Source organism: Diceros bicornis, chromosome 31 (assembly GCF_020826845.1).
Source record: "Diceros bicornis minor isolate mBicDic1 chromosome 31, mDicBic1.mat.cur, whole genome shotgun sequence".
NCBI lineage: Eukaryota > Metazoa > Chordata > Mammalia > Perissodactyla > Rhinocerotidae > Diceros > Diceros bicornis.
The window spans coordinates 18,123,095-18,140,737 of record NC_080770.1 but is presented as its reverse complement, the minus strand read 5'-3'; the positions used below and the strand labels follow the sequence as shown (position 1 = coordinate 18,140,737).

Here is a 17,643-nt window from a genome sequence, read left to right as displayed (position 1 = left end):
AATTGGTCGCACTCCCCAACAAGGGAATTGTACAGGACCTCCTCACCTGCCGCAAATTTATGCTACTGGTATACTGAACTAAAAAAAATAGTGTACACTATAGAGGATCACAATAGCTGTTACCTTACTTGAACAGAACTTATTACATTTTTCAGGGAACAGAGTTTATCTCCATGAGGCTTTAAAATCATTGAATCTATTTCAAATTCCAACAAAACACCTAATTTAATTCATCAACCCAATTTATTGTGGTAGATAACAGTCGGGAATCATATGAATTTCTGCTGATACTTAATTTTGATCAGTGAGATGCACTGAGACATTGAACATTTTGAATTATTTGGCAATTGTGTTTTAAATACACTGTGTTTGATACCAATGTTATATTTTTCTAATGTCAATATAAATGTGTTGTTTTCTCTCTTGTTCTCTTTTTAGAACAAACACAAAACTTATCATGTGATTTCCCATCCTGATAATGGTGGAAATGGGGGAGGAGAACTGTACCACTGTGACAGAGTTCATTCTTCTTGGATTATCAGATGCCCCTGAGCTGAGAGTCTTTCTCTCCCTTCTGTTCCTTTTCATCTATGGAGTCACAGTTTTGGGCAACCTGGGCATGATGGCACTGATTCAGGTCAGCTCTCGACTTCACACCCCCATGTACTTTTTCCTCATCCACTTGTCCTTTGTGGATTTCTGCTATTCCACAGTTGTCGTGCCAAAGATGCGGTCCAGTGTCTTAAACAAGGAAAAAGCTATTTCCTTCCTGGGATGCATGGTGCAAGTCTACTTGTTTTGCACATGCGCAGTCACTGAGGTCTTCCTGCCGGCTGTGATGGCTTATGACCGCTTCTTGGCCATCTGCAGCCCACTACTGTACATGGTCTCCATGTCCCAGAAACTTTGTATGGTGCTGGTTTCTGGCTGCTACCTCTGTGGAACTGGGTGTTCTCTGGTTCACTTGTGTTTAGCTCTTGCAATCCCATCCTATAGGTCAAATGTAGTCAACTACTTCTTTTGTGATTTACCCCCTCTCTTTACTCTTGATGCTATGACATCTCTATTAACGAACTCATGATGTTCATTATGGCCACTTTCAATGAGATTGTTACCATCATGATCATCCTCACCTCCTACTTGTTTATTCTCATCACCATCCTGAGGATGCGCTCTGCAGAGGGAAGGCACAAAGCCTTTTCCACCTGTGCCTCCCACCTCACAGCCATTGTTGTCTTGCAGGGAACAATACTTTTCATTTATTGCAGACCCAGTTTAGGCAACAGTATGGGTACTAACAAAGTGGCCTCGGTGTTCTACACTGTAGTGATTCCCATGCTGAACCCCCTGATCTATAGCCTGAGGAACAAGGATGTGAAAGACTCTCTCAAGAAAGTGTTGGGATCCAAATTGCCTTTTGAAAAGCTGTTTTCTTAGTTAGACTCAGGGTTTCATTAAATACCTTTAGCGAGGGACTTTCTTTGGGTGGATGTGAATGAAAAGTAAAATAGGAAAGTATTTTTTGAGCCGGGGAACAATGCATGTTTTTTTCTTTTCCAGTTGCTATCTTATTAAGACAAATCTTATCCCCTTTATTGGAGAATTCAAGTGCATCTGCTACTTTTGATGATCTTCTCCAATCTCTAGTTTCCTTGAATGGATTTTTGCAGTGATATTGTTAGATTTAATTTCTTGGTTTGACATAACATCAACATATTTCCAACAAAGTGCACATAAAGAGATATGTCTTTTCATCATCCTTAATGCATGCAACCATTCTTATTAAATTGAAATTCTTATTAAATGAATGTTTTTATGTGGAATGAGTATACATTTGTCTCATATTCTGTTTTTTCATGAAAATTTGAAGTAAATTTCCTATGTGTTTATATGTATTTCTGAGCATTATTTTTTAGTTTTTTGGTTATTTTCTTTTATTATTTTTATTTATATTTTTTATTATTTTCTCAATTGTGAGGTAATAATTTTAGAACTTTTAAAACTTTCTCTTCTGCAAAATAGTGATAATACTCAACTGTTCTAATAAAACTTTCATGAAAATTAAATGACATATCTTAAGTTCTTAGCACTATACGTGGTATATGATAACTGATTAATAAATTATCAGTTTAATATAACATAAATTATTGCTACTGTTGTTTTTTACTTTTATCTTTTTTTCTCTATTTTACCTGGAGTTTTGATTAAATAAGTGGATCATATGTTTGATGCCATGCCTTTGTTAAGTTTCCATGTCCTTGTTAACTTTTGGGAATCTGTCTGCTGCTATTCTAAGCATTATCTATACTTTCTAAATCTGTCATATTTTAAACCAATTTCATTAGTTTTACATGGCTTCTGAAAAAAAATTATGACAAATTTGGTGACTTAACACAGTAGACCTTTATTCTCTTAAAGTTCTGGAGGTGAGCAATTTGAAATCAGTATCACTGGGCCAAAGTCAAGGTGTCAGCAGGACCATACTCCCTCAGGAGGTTCTAGGGAACAAATCTTTCCTTGTCTTCCAGCTTCTGGTGGCTGCAGGCATTTCTTCACTTGTCGTATTACTTCAGTCTTCAAGGCTAGCGTCTTTAAACCTCTCTCCTCTCGATCTTAACTACATTTTCTTGTGTGTGGGTGCATGTGTAAAATAATCTTCTATCTCTCTCTTATAAGAACACTTGTGCTGGCATTCAGAGCACACCCAGATAGTCCAGAATAATCTCCTCAACTCAAAATCCTTAACTTAATTACATCTGTAAGCAACTTTTTTCTGAATAAGATGACATTTACAGGCTCCAGGTGTTAGAATCTGATATATATAAGGGTCCATTTTCAAGCTTAACACACCCATCTTATTAAGGTCAAATCATAATTTACCTTCCCTACGTTCCTATAATGTTAATACATCATTAGTTTTCTTACTTTCTTAAGATTTCAATTCGTATTTGTTATTGTTGATATTTTTACCAGAATCACTTATTTAAATACAACACAGGTCCTTGTTGCTTTAGTGAAGTAGGAAGAATGCTTGACTTGAGATTAAACACCTGGGTCCAGGTTCGGATCCACAGGAGAGATTTTGAGGAAGACACTTAAACTGCTTGACCTCAATTCTCTCAAATATAAACTGGAGTTAAGCACCCAGCCTTAGCGAATTATTGTTGGGCTTAAATATGACCATAAAACTGCAAGGACCTCTCCCGTAAAATGCACTCTTATTAGTAATTCTTACAAAGAAATCTTTGAGGGTAAGGACCATTTATAAATATTCTAGTACCCCTGGTGAAGACAGATACTCCTTATTTTCTTAAATAAATGAATAAGTAATGACTAAAAGAATGGAGTTATGTTGTGCTTATGATGAAAACATGGGTCTGTATTGGTTTTCAAATGTTTTAAATGGAGTGAGATTTCCCATATCACCCATGAGTCTTTGCAATTTAAGATGAAGGTAAGAGAAACATCTTTCACCTTTGGTCCTCCAATTAGAACAAGATTTCTCAACCTTAGCACTGTTAACATTTTGTGCCAGACTATTCTGTGCTGTGGGTGTCTGTCCTGTGCATTATGGGATGTTTACATGCCTGACCTCTATCCATTAGTTGTCAGGACCACCCCCCACACACATATGTGATGAGCAAAACTGTCCCCAGAGAGTGTCAAATCTCCCCTAGGGAGCAAAATCACCTGAGTGGGAAGTCATTGCACTAGAGAGCAGTATGCTAAAGCTCTAGTCTCTTCAGAGGAACCTTTAATAATAAAGTTTCTTGTGTTTAGGAAACCTTTTCAGCTACCCAGGTGCTTACATTTTAGTCAGTTACTAATTTGATCTCTCTCCAGAATCTAAAATGTCCCTTTCAGAGACCTTGGATGTTAGGGCTTCAGGCACACAGAGTTACCCTCACTTTAGCATTGATAACTGTCGGTCTCCATCTCCTACTAAGATAGAGACACACTTTAATATCCAGAGATTGATTGTTTTGTTTTATTAGAAAAAAGGAGGTATGCTTGACATTCAGCTTCACAAAAACTTGAAATATCAGGTTTCTCTTTTCCTTCCCATTTTACTTCATAGGTAACACCCCTAGTTGTCTGGGAATAATTAAGGTGCACTGAGCTCCTCAAACATGTCTGAAAAGCAACCACATAAAAGTATCTTTTGCGCTTCTTTAAGCGGTTTTATTTTACATGTAATCTCATCACTCCTTTAATTTTAAACTGTAGGGGTCAATATGTTTTTCTTATTCTCTTACTATTAACATCTCTATTTTCTGGTGGGGACCCAGCCTCTCCTATTATCAGTGGGTCTTTGTCTTTGCCCATAATGAGATCTGGAGAAGTGTTCATGGCTAGTCATCAAGAGACCCAGTGATTTGTTTCTGGGTGAACACTAGTAAGCTAATGACTTAACTATGGGATTTTGCAGGAATTATTGGAAAAGAAGGGTTTCTTTCTGCTGAGATTAATCTTCTGGGCAGACAAAAGCTTTAAATTGCTCATATCTCCTTTTGCCAGGATATATATATATATATATTCCCAGTATTATCTTTCTTCATCAGGTAACGCATTCTCTATAAATCTCATTTCCAAGTCTCTAGTCATGTCATGAACTTTCCAATCTCCATGTAATTGCTTATTTTGTTTCCTCTATTGTCTCTCATTCTTTATTCTCTACTTGACAAAATTGTTACTATCGAGTCCAAGTTATCCTCCTTTCTCTGTTTTCTATCTAGAACACCGCCTGGCAGAACATATTCACAGAGCAAATGTATTTACTGCATGAAGACTCTCTAATCTATTCTGGTTTTGAATGGCCAGAATTTCATTTGAACATAAATGCACATATAGCACTTATCAGAGTCATTAATTTCATTCCTAATTGGTTTTGCATCTACATGTGGACTTTCAAGATATTATCATTTTCAATATCTAGATAGATACATTTTTTGCCTCTTTCCAGTTTATTCCACCTCCTATCCCATAGAACATTCTGATAATTGTTTGATAAATTGTTTTGAGCTGGCTAAATCAAATTAGATAGCAAATATCATAATCCAATTTTATATATAACGGTCTATCATTTGAGACCCAAATATATTTTTCTTGGAGACATTCTTAGAATGTAAAAAAACACATTACATCATTTCATTTTTGTTTAATCAGCTCCTCAGTAGAACTGTTTAATTGCTCACATATCTTTTTCCACTGGGATTTGGATGTCAGAGTGTGTGTGTTTCTGGGATCTGGTGTGAGATCAGAAAGCTAATCTCAAAAAACTCAAGGCAAAATATAAAAGTTCTTGCGTTATCCTCAGGAACCACAGCCTTCTTAAAAGAGGCACAAATTTCTTCTATGAACACGGAAGGTATGCCCAAATGGATTGTGGAAAATGTCACAATAGGTTAGTTTTTTAGTCTTAACTGCCAAAATTGATTTTTCCAGTGAAAAATGAACTGATGCTGCGAAGAGTGTAATAAGAAGGTAAATAAAAGAAAGATTGTGATCTGGTAAGTGTTCTTAACATAATCCTAGGATATTAGAGCTGGATAGAATTTTAAGTGCTCATCTTCTTATAGTCACTAATTTTACACATGAGAAATTGATGTTTTGAGAATAAATATGGCTAGAATAACACTTTTTATTTCCTCAAGTTATTTTCAACAAAAACAATAGCAACCACAAAAGAAGCACATTTAACACAATATTCTTAAGACAATCCTCAGCATTATTGGGCTCTGATATGGAAAATAAATATGAATACAATTCTCATGATCTATTATTCCTGTTTAAAAGTTGTATAGATTTAGATATAAATTAAAGCTGACCAGATTCGTTTATTATGTTGTTTATTCTAACTTATGGTAGTGCATTGGTATCAATAGTTATCAATACATAAGTAAAAGGCCTGGGGTGAGGTTATGGGGTTGGCTTTAAGGGAATAGAAAGCAAGTTACAAAAGTAGTGACTAGGGCTAAATATAGAGAACTTAATTGCAGGAATATAGAAGTTTGCTGAACTCTTTCGGGAATCTCCATTTTGGTTTTCATCTACCAATTGCATAGAAGAACAGATGATTTGGCTTTGGACTCCTCTTAATTTTTTGTTTCTTGTATTCTTTGCCGCTTCCATCATTCCATTTGGCTTTTATATTTCATTGTTGAATCCTGCAAGTTTCTTTCAATCTTAAAACATGTAAGATCATTACGTGAAATTGAAAGGTCATTACAAGTAAATATTCTCTATGTAAATTAATTTCTTTATTGCCTTTAATTATGTGATTTAAAATAAGGGGTTTAATGGAAAACAACTTCAGCAAAGAGGTGGTTCCTCATGGCTCATACCCCAAGATTATTTAAGTATCATCCCTTAAGATAAGCCTATTCCTTTGATACCTACTTTTTAAAAGCCATTCTTCATAATTACCAAAGGAGAGGATGGCACGACAAACATTTCCATCCTCCCTTCTCTTGCTATCCACTGGATATAACTATACCTTTCCCTTGCCCTCACAGCAGTGGCCATTGCTCCACTCCTAGGTCAATTGGCAATCTTGTCTCTCAGGTTTGTAGACAGGTATAGATGGGCTGTCACTCAATGAGAGTTCATATGTTCTAAGGAGAAAACCACATGTGTTTCAGGAAGCGAGAACTCCAAAGAGTTGACTAGTAGCTCAATGATGCTGTCTTTCTCCAATTAACCCTTTGTTTAGAGCAAAAAGGAATCCTGGTTGATAATAAAATAAGGAATATTAACGTCTAGTGAAGCTCAAACTTGTCTTTATGGTTGAATAATAACACAATATTTATTGAATGTTTACTATATGAAAAGTACTCTTCAAAATACTTTATGTAATAGCTCATTTAATCCTCTTTATTACCCTGCAGACAAGTGTTCCTATAATGTGCAGTTTACATATCAAAAAACGAAACCATAGAGCTGAAGTCCTAAAAATATTAAGTGGTAGAGCCGGATTTAAACCCAGGCCGTCTGGGTCCAGGGTCCCTGCTTTTAATCACCATATAACATGCTGTCTCTGTTACTGCATCAAGAGAAGTAAACCCGCCTCTTCCAGCACGTACTCTAAATGAAAACTTAAGTTAGTTTTAAACTAACATCCCTATATCAAATTTAGCACCTTGAGATTTTGGAAAATAATGATATTGTTTGCTACAATCTTCTTCCTAAATTCCACCGTCTCTGACACATTTACATCTCTGGAAAGGTGATATTTATTGGAGAGTGCTCAAGCCCAATGACACAGATTTTCCAGTCTCACTCTGGCCTTTTGATTGCAGAGCTATGCAACCAGAGATTGGTTAATTGGCCTGAAATCATCAGGTCCTTTTCAATATAATTGAGACATAATAAATTCTTAACATATTTTAACAAACTGTGAGAATTAAATTAGATGTGAAAATACTTTGAAAATTACAAAATGAAAATATGTTAATGCCAAATATGCACATTTACCCATAATTCACCTAATTTAGCTAGAAACAGAATAAAGGTAGAAAATAAACTTTGAGTAATGATATGAAATCTACAATCATTATTGTATCTGTATTTCATTTTCTGTACCCAGGGAGTAACTTCCCAGATAGTTACGCTCTGCTTATTAACTCGAAATGTATACAAATTTTAGTAGAGACATTTAGTTTTATTAAAAATCTGGAACAGATTGAGGAAAGAGCAGCGGGTAAGATTTTGGTGATGTTTTTAGATGAAGTTCTGAGATGGAGGCCATGAGATAAAAATGGAAATATATGTCAAATCTAAAGGTATTTAAATGCCAGGCTTGTAGGGGACAGGGAATCATTTAAGCGTTTAAGCAAGAAAGAAACATAATACAAAATCTGCCTTATACAGGTAACTCTTACAGAGGTTTATGGGTATATTTTGTAGCATATTTGAAAGTAGAGTGGGAATTGACTGGAGGGAATGAGGCCAATTAAGAGGTTCAATTGAGGAAAAGGATGGATGTCATTAAATAATGGAATGTCAGTAATAATAAAGAGGAAATCGTGGATATCTGCCACATCTCTAATATTGAATCAATGGTCCTTGGTTGGTTTTTAGCTAGGGGAGGTTTCTTATTTGGACAAGCAATGTAGGTGGTAGAGATGTATACCAAGATAAGGATCATAGATGGGCATAAATTCTAAAAAGTGATACTAATTAAATATTGTTTTAGGCATGCTGAAATGTACATGTGCCTATATGATAGCCAACTTTGAGTTGGACAGATGCTTTCAGAATGGGTATATGAAAATTATTACTTTATAGGTGGTATTTAAAAAAAGGCATATAATTAAGTAGGAAGAGTGTATATGGTGAGGAGAAAAGTAGGTCAAGAATAAAACCCTAGGAAAGTGCCACCATCTGTGAAGAAGGCTGAATAGGGGTGTATTGAGATTAGGAGTGAAATCGAGAGAGGTGTGTAGAAGCCAAGAGAAGAGGGGATTTTAAGAAAAATGGAGAGGTCAAAGCTATCACCTGGAATAGAGAAAAAAGTTCACTATTTATTGAAAAATCTTCAGATGTGACAGTTAGGATGTAGTTTGGGATCTGGAACAAAAAGCGTTTCAGGTTGTTGGGACAAAGATCCTATCTCAGTAGACCGAAGTGAGAAGGTGGAAACCAGTGCAGGTGCCTGTAAGCAAACATTGCAATGAAATGAAGGAAAACAAATGGAAGTAGATACAGGGTAATATTTTTAAAGGTGAAATTGACTTAAACTTTGTTGTGTGATGAAAGTTTATGAGAGAAAGATTAGTACTGATAGTATAAGTATCTTAGTTGGCATAGATACTCAGAATTGGATGCACAATTGAAGAGATTAACCTCAGAGAGGAGGGGCATGGTTCCCCCAGAAAAGGAAGAGAAGCAGAGAGGGAGTCTGATGAATCCAAGTGCTGATATGATGACTCAAAGAGAAACTTGGAGATATACTTATTTGCTATTCTATATTATTCTCCACAAAATAGAAAATAGGAATTATTCTCTGGGAGTGAGAAGAAGATGGTAGAATGAGACCTAAAAATAATAGTGAAGGTTTGCAACAGCTAGTAAATGTGGGAAATAGCTGTTAGCAATATGAAGTATTAAAGAACAATTACCGATAGATAGATAGATAGATAGATAGATAGATAGATAGATAGATAGATCGATGATAGATAGATAGATAGATAGATAGATAACATGCATTACATACATATATCACTTTATTATGGCTTTTAGGCAAAGGTAAAATGAATGTGTCAATCATTTTACTTAATTCATCCATTAATTAATAAGTTATAAATGGTATAAAAGACAACTCAAGGAACCACAATATTATAGGTCAGGAATTCACAAATAAATTTACAGATCGATACAAAACTGACTTTTTCCACTGTGAGGAGGGAAATAAACTGTCTCTACACTGGACAAAATGTGCATCTCTGTAGACAAGTATCACTTGCATTGCTGTCAGTTATCTACAAGGTACACATTTGTAAACTAGAGCAAAGACAATGAAAGGCAGAGATAACTCAGAGAAGTAGGTAGGTGAGACTTTTTCAACTTCTTTTATAATTTTTCGGTACAGAGGGCATGGAAACTTTCCTGGATATCATTATAATATTGCCTGGATTGAATTTAATAAATTTGTAAGCATGAAGATTTCTCTAGCTATATTCTATATCTTGGATTCCAGATAAAATAAAATAGATGTCTGGATTGACTCAGAATTACTATGTTGCTGACCTTAGAAAAGTGAAGGAACAAGATGGTAGGGATATTGAGGCTGTAGAAGGAAATTCATTAGCATCTATAATTTGATGAGAAAGGTACCATCATTCTCATATTATAGGCGATGAAACTAAAACTCAGTGATTAATTAGCCTGTCCAAGGTTTCACAATCACTTAGTGAAGTAACTAGGTTTCACTCACTTATATAACTAAATTAGAATCTTTCTTCTTTCTATTTTACCAGTGAATTTCAAACAACTCTAAGGAGCTCCTTGTTCCTCAGAGACAAAGCCACAACACAACATGAGAAATTCAAAACTTCTGCTCCTCTGTCTATACAAGGCTTCACCTGGAGCAGCAATGCTTTTATCTGTTGTGGATATAAACAAAAACAACACAAATGTGAACAGAGGTTATTTATTGAGAGTTTGCTATTTAGCACTTTGGGTAGCCACAGTCACTTGACATTGGTGGAAGATGGGAGAGTTAAAGAAAGTAAGAGTGAAAGCCAGGTTTAGGTTCAGCAACTGGTCTGAGGGAGGGGCCTTTTAATCTGAAAAGCAATAGCTTTAAGGAACAGAAGTGGTGAATTATGAATTCAATAAAAAAAATATGAAAACCTATGCATTATATTACAATAACTGTAGATATGCCTAGGTGCTGTCAGGATGCCCAAGTGGATTTAGAAGTACTGTTTTACTTATTTTGATCTTTTTATTTTTCTGTTAATGTTGAGGTTATTATTAATATTGCCATCATTACTCTGTCACAACTTCAGAAATCCAGGATGGACAAAGTGAATGGAGTTGAAGAATGGCACTGTGAAGACTGAGTTCTTTCTCTTGGGATTTAGTGACCAACCAGAACTTCAGAGGGTTCTTTTTGCTGTGCTTTTTTCCATCTATTCTCTTACTCTGATGGGGAACCTTGGAATGATTTTATTAATCACAATCAGTTCCCACTTGCACATCCCCATGTACTTTTCCTCTGCATATTGTCCTTCATAGATGCATGCTCCACTTCTGTCATAGCCCCCAAATTACTTGTGGACTTGGTTTCCAAGAAGAAGACCATTTCTTACAATGGCTGTGCTGCACAGTTATATTTTTTCTGCTCTTTGATTGACACGGAATCTTTCCTCTTGGCTGCCATGGCTTATGACCGGTACATAGCAATCTGCAACCCACTGCTTTATACTGTTGTTATGTCCAAAAGGATTTGCTGCCAGCTTGCAGTTGGAGCATTTTGTGGGGGGCACCATGAGCTCAATTATTCACACCACTAATACCTTCCATCTGTCTTTCTGCTCCAAACAAATTAACCATTTCTTTTGTGATGTCTCCCCGCTCTTCTCTCTGTCCTGCACTGACACTTACATGCATGACATTGTTCTGGTGGTCTTTGCTAGTTTGGTGGAGGCCATCTGCCTTCTAACAGTTCTTCTCTCTTATGTCTGCATCATAGCAGCTATTCTTAAGACAGTTTCCTGCTGAGGGAAGAAAGAAAGTGTTCTCCTTTTGTGCTTCCCACCTGACCGTGGTCACTATTTACCATGGTACCCTGATCTTTATTTATTTGCACCCCAGCACTGATCATTCACTGAATATGGACAAAGTGAGCTCTGTGTTCTACACATTGATTGAACCTATGTTGAACCCCCTAATTTACAGTCTAAGGAACAAAGATGTCAAAAATGCCTTTAGGATAATGATTAGCCAAAAGTTGCTTTCTTAAGAAAGGTTGAAACTGAGTTTGACAATATTTAAACCTGTCTATTTCTTGACTTTTGGTTCTAACTGATGGAAAAGTCAGTTTAATGTATACGTTCTCCAGTGCTGTGGGTAATGAGGCCTCAACCACAGAATAGGGTCAGAGCCTAATCAGAACCAGGCCGTCTCACATCACTTATCTCATGTTTAATTCTTTATCATTTTAAAGTTGATATTTTTATCACACTCATTCATTGTTGGTGGGAGTGTAAATTAGTGCTGTCTATGGAGGACAATTTGCTAACATTTTCTATGGTGGATAATCCATCTAACATATGAAAATTAAATGTACATGCACCATTTAAACCTGTAATTCCACTTTTAGGAATTGAACCTATAAAAGTTTATCATTTTCAAAAGTATACATTGCATCATAGTTCGTAGCAGCAAATGACTGAACACAATCTAAATTTCTATTAATAAGGGACAGGTTAAAAAAATAAAGTTGAATTTTTTAAATATTTATTCAAGGGTAGATTTGCCCTTCGCATAATGTTCTAAATCTCATATTCTTACTCCTTTTCACTTCCCATCCTAAATTTTTAACACAATTACTCTCAATACTGGATAAGCCATTGACATATCACAACCCTCTTTCTGTGAAAGAAAATAAAGATAGTTGATGGAGACTCTTTCAATTAATTGTTTCCATGTGAATATGTGCACCTTTTAGCTTAGCCGTTCAAATTGTACTCACTGGAAAAAACCTTCCTCAAATATTAATTCCTATATGATTTTTATGACACACTCTTCAATTACAGATGACAACTCAAGTTCTAAACCTCACTGGAATCTTAAATGTTCTAAGACTCAGCATTTTCTGTCTAATCATATAGTTATTTGTGTCTGTTCTACCTCTCTGCTAGATTTATTCATTAATTATTATTCTTTATTGATCTCTTGCCTCTTTATCACATTATCTTCCCCAGTGTAGATATTGAATATTTTTTTATGAAATAAACATTAAGTTTACCATGAATTATTTATAATTTAGATTATATGCCTATATAGAAACTATACATTTCTCTTGCAGTTTTTTTGGTTCATTCTCCAGAGAAGTACTCTACACACAGTTGACTATTACAAGATATTGTCAAGTACAGTGGGAATTTAAAAAACAATTGGTAAATATCAACTAGATAACAGTCTGGCTCATAAAATATTTTCTCAAGAATATATTCAGTCTGAAATCTCTTGATTGGTAGGCAAACAGCCAAAAATATCTGAGGGAAACTATCATCTGAGAGCCAGAGGTGGGAACTGAAACCAACAAATGGTGAGACGATAGTATGGCCAACTTCTGGGGCATGACCAATAGAGAAGGCATGGATGGAAAGTCTAAAGTAAGTCCTAACATAAAGGTGAAGTTGAGTAGTGGCAGAGAGAATGACCTAGAGAGTAAAGACTTCTGACAATAATAATGTATGTGGGATTCTAAATCTAGACCACAGTTCCATTCACCACAATGGAACAAACTTTATAAGAGGGGTTTTGTCCATACAGATCAGTGGTGAGGTGGGGTGCTGGCCAACATGGGCTTTCAATAGGGAAGTATGGAATGGTAGCCTGAGGGTGATGAGAACCAAATGCTTCTACCTAAACACTGAGCAGGAAATATTCTCCAAAGTGCATGGGTTCATCACAACAGATACATATTAGATCCTTTGCAGCTAAGTGTGCCATTTCAGCCATGGCCCTGGGATGGGGACACACAGAATGACATAAAATGAAGTAGTCTGGGATTGATTATATAAGCTCATTTTTTGGCAATGTGGGACCTGGGACTTAGCTCATTAGAGTGTTTTCGGTCAATGGCCTAGACATGGCAATAATGTGGCCAGTATCTGTAGCTGTGAAAAAAATCTCCTCTCAACTCTAACCAAGAGTGAAGGCAGGATTAGGAAAAGCAAATCCTAAGGTCACTGGACAGAGAGCTCCGAACATGACCTGATGCTAGGATTTGTACCTGGAATCTGATAGACTCAGTGAACAGGCTCTAAAGTGGTTAGACATGGATCCTGGAGGTTCTCTTTCCTGACATGAGGCCCTGAATGATACCATCTTTTCCTTCGGCACCAGAGATTTAGTCCTTGATGGAGAGTTAGTTGGCTAAGGTCACAGAGCTAACAAGTAAATGATACTATACATATTTAAACCCAAGACAGTCTCACTTCAAAGTCTAGTTCTTATCTTAGATTCTCTCCAGTCTTTATCATTTTCTGAAAATGAATATAAAACAAAAACAATAAACCCTTGTTTCCTAGGGGCCGGCCCTGTGGCATAGTGGTTAAATTCACGCGTTCTGCTTTGGCGGCCCAGAGTTGGCCGGTTCAGGTGCTGGGCACCGACCCACTCACTGCTCATCAAGCCATGCTGAGGTGGTGTCCCACATAGAAGAGCTACAACTCTACCACTATGATATACAACTACTTACTGGGGCTTTGGGAAGAAAAAAGGAAAAGAGGAAGATTGGCAATAGATGTTAGCATAGGGCCAATCTTCCTCAAAAGCAAAAAACAAAAAACCCCCTGGCTTCCTGACCATCTGTAAAGCCTATTAAGTCAAAGTCTTTAACAGAAAAGGTAAAGCAAAAGAAAAGCATTCTCTTTTCCTCTCATATTTATGTGAAAGTTGGCCGGAGAACTAATTTTACATAACAATAATAGATTTAATTTTCATAGATATAATTATATTCAATACATTTTTAGTAAAGTACATTGAGTTGGGAAGAGGTTTGGACAGTGATTGAGAGGTCCTAGTATGTGATATAGTCTATGAACAGCAAATAAATTAATGATATTGTGAAATAAAATGTCTATGAGATAATGAAATATTTTTTCTAACACTGTTCAATTCATAATGCAAGAAAAATAACCTGTTGATAATTGCATGTTTTCAATACATTGTTTCATTCCTGTGATGTTTTGACTGCATAACACTCAGCCCACTTTGTACACTAAAGGGATGTATAAAATTAAAGAAGAGGACGTAAATGAAAAACCTTGTGTAACCCATTACTCTCTTCTCCCAGGAACCAAAAAAGTGTCTCCATATTCCTTTCAGGACAGCAAAGTCAAATAAAATGAACACTCTTGAAAATTTGAAATTGTGTTATGTTTTTCACAAGTGGATTAATTACTAATTGATTACAGTCTGAACAACATAGGCAATTAACCTCATTAGGGTTTTGCAATAAGTTACAGGATTACCTAACACCCAACCACTCAACAAGGACCACTATTAAAACTGTGTTTAGAATATGGTTCCAGTTTATTTCACAGATATACAGAGAGCCAATTTAAATCATTACAGATGGAATGCTAATAAAAAGCTACTTTTCATGTTTTTTTTTTTTACAACGGACATATATTTATGTTAATAACTCATTTACATCAATAATTCTTCCTTTACAACTTAAACTGTATCAATAGGGTATTTCAGTGTTGTCGTTGACTTTTTGTTTTGTTTTTTTTTTTAACGAGCATAATACGTTGAACACTTCGGGGAGATATAGTCCTGTTTTCCGGTGGCCTTTGGAGAAAGTACAAGCCCTTTGCCCACAACTTTCATTCATGCAGTTTCTGTACCGTTGTCAATAGCAATATTTCTGTTCTCCAGGGTGAGGGCAAGAAGAGAAATCCACAGGCTGAATGAAGTCTGTGGGGTGCAATATAAATCTAGAACTGCTGATCCTGGGGATGTCTGCGAATATAATTGAGGCAGAATATTGACGAATAATCTGAGAATATTTTTACATCAAATAATTCCTGTCTCAGATTCTCATTTCAGCCTGGGCCAAAAGACAACAAATGCAGATGGATTTCATCTAAAATGAACATACTTGAATAAAATTAAAGAACGGAGTTCTTTTTTTGGTAAATTTACAAAGGCTCATTTTTGCATCAGTTTTTCAGGCTACACTCATTCATTGATTCAATACATACTTTTGAATGGCATTCTGGAGCCGAGCATTATAAATAGCAATGCAAAACGAATGGTAAACAAGACAGCCAAGGGCTGTGTCTTTATGGAACTTTTAGTCTAGGGAAGGGGATTTCTTTTATTCCTATTTATTCATTTACTACTCATAAACTTATAAATGTTATGATGGAACATTTACAGGGTGATACTAGCACATAGGAAACATACAAACAAACCTAAATTAACCCACTACCACCCCCTTCTGGCTGAACAAGTTTATTAAACTTAACTGCTTAAAAAAAATACTGGAGCCTTGAGGAGGGTAAGTTGTTGACATGAGGATTGTAGTTTCTGTGCCCATTCTGTCTCACTGGGGCGTACCCAAGAACACGAAATGGAAGTATAAAATGACCCTTTGCAAAACAGCAAAGTGAACCTATTAGGACCCCTCCTTAGCTTTGAGAGAAAATTAGGATAAATAACAACTGCTCCCTACCCTCAATTTAAGCACAATGATAACTAAGAAAAAATATCTAGAAGGTGTATTGGTGATACTGCAGGAACGTATGTCAAAGTACCAGAACTTTAGCTCTCAGAATCTTTAAATAAATATTTTTGGATGAAAACACAGTTTCACCCAGAACATACATTAGTATCAATTGCTTTATTCAGAGCACCTTTCACATCCTTGTTTCTTAAGCTGTAGATCAGTGGGTTTAACATAGGGATGACAACTGTGTAGAAAACAGAGGCCATTTTGTCCGTGTCCATGGAGTAACTCGAGCTGGGACGGAAATACATGAAGAGGAGTGTGCCGTGAAATATAGCCACAGCCGTTAAGTGGGAGGCACATGTGGAGAAGGCTTTTTGTCTCCCTTCGGCTGACTTCATTCTAAGGATGGTAGTCATGACGTAGCTGTAGGACAGGAGCACAGTGACGATGCTGGACCCCACAACACAGCCAATGAAAGTGAACATCACTATCTCATTGATGGATGTATCTGAGGTGGACAGTGCTAATAAGGGTGGGAGGTCACAGAAAAAGTGATTGATGATATTGGAATTACAGAATGACAATCGTAATGTGCAACAGGTATGGATTGCTGAGTCTACCAAGCCGACAATGTAGGCAATGGCCACTAGCTGGGTACAGACTCTCCTGGACATGACCATTGTATAAAGAAGTGGGTTGCAAATGGCTACATAACGGTCGTATGCCATGACAGCCAACATGAGACATTCCACATCTCCAAAGGCCCCAAAAGAATACATCTGAATGGTACATAAACTATACGAAAATCTCTTTTGCTCGGATAAGAAATCAGCCAGCATCTTGGGAGAGACAGTGGAGGAGTAGCAGACGTCACAGAATGACAGATTGCTCAGGAAATAATACATGGGCGTGTGGAGTCTGGGCTCCATCTTGATCAGCAGGATCATCCCTAGATTGGCAATCACAGTGAGGCCATAAACCAGCAGAAAGAGCACAAACAGCCCCTGCTGCACCTCCTGTCTGTCAGAAAGTCCCAGGAGCATGAAGTCAGTGAACACAGTGCAGTTCTCAACAGCCATCACTCGGCTCTGGAAATCCCTGGTTGTGAAAGAAGAAAATGGAAGTGGAGGTTGACATCATCTTACTATCTTAATAGTTAAACTGCTCATCCTTTCTCATTTTAGTAACTAGAAAAAGAGACAAACAATGCTAAGTCTGCTTTAGGTAAACTGACTGTCCTGGAAATATATCCAATTTAATATAAATCAATAGAATAATAATGATAGTAATATTGCCTACATTTGTATAGCACTGTAGAGAGTTTGTAGGACAATTTTATCAAAATTAAATCTTGTTATTTCCGTACCAAGCTATGAAGTATTTATCATCATTTTTGCTACTTTTATCTAACATTAAGATTTAATGTCCTCAGAGTCCTGGCAATAGTTCTTGCAATTAGTAGCTCCATATAGCCCACGTCTTCTGACAAGTTTGTTGTTCTTTTTTTTCAGTGTTGTAGGAATGTTGTTATATGCTGTAATAGAGAAGCATATTTAAGTGAGAGGTGCAGGTAATGAATATATTCGTTATTCCCTTATAATCCAATATTGTAGAATAGGCAGAGCTATGGCAGTTTCCTGAATATAATATGCCTCTACATCTCTCTTAACCCCTCAGGTCTTATGAAGTCTCAGTAAACAAGGGATAGAGATAGTCTGCGATCAAGG

At 36.4% G+C, this 17,643-nt stretch overlaps 1 protein-coding gene and 1 pseudogene across 1 annotated transcript; one reads left to right on the top strand and one right to left on the bottom strand.

Annotated features, from left to right (window-relative positions):
* Nucleotides 1-487: 487 nt before the first annotated feature.
* Nucleotides 488-1,437, top strand: LOC131395644 (olfactory receptor 5L1-like; annotated as a pseudogene).
* A 14,619-nt stretch (nt 1,438-16,056) lies between these two features.
* On the bottom strand, nt 16,057-16,995 carry LOC131395643 (olfactory receptor 5W2-like). The gene has a single exon (XM_058527496.1). It carries the CDS (start codon nt 16,993-16,995, stop codon nt 16,057-16,059), a length of 939 nt encoding a protein of 312 aa, XP_058383479.1.
* Nucleotides 16,996-17,643: the final 648 nt, after the last annotated feature.

What these genes read in the sequence shown, in the direction of transcription:
- LOC131395643 (XM_058527496.1), bottom strand. Translation starts at nt 16,995, where the DNA reads ATGGCTGTTGAGAACTGCACTGTGTTCACTGACTTCATGCTCCTGGGA.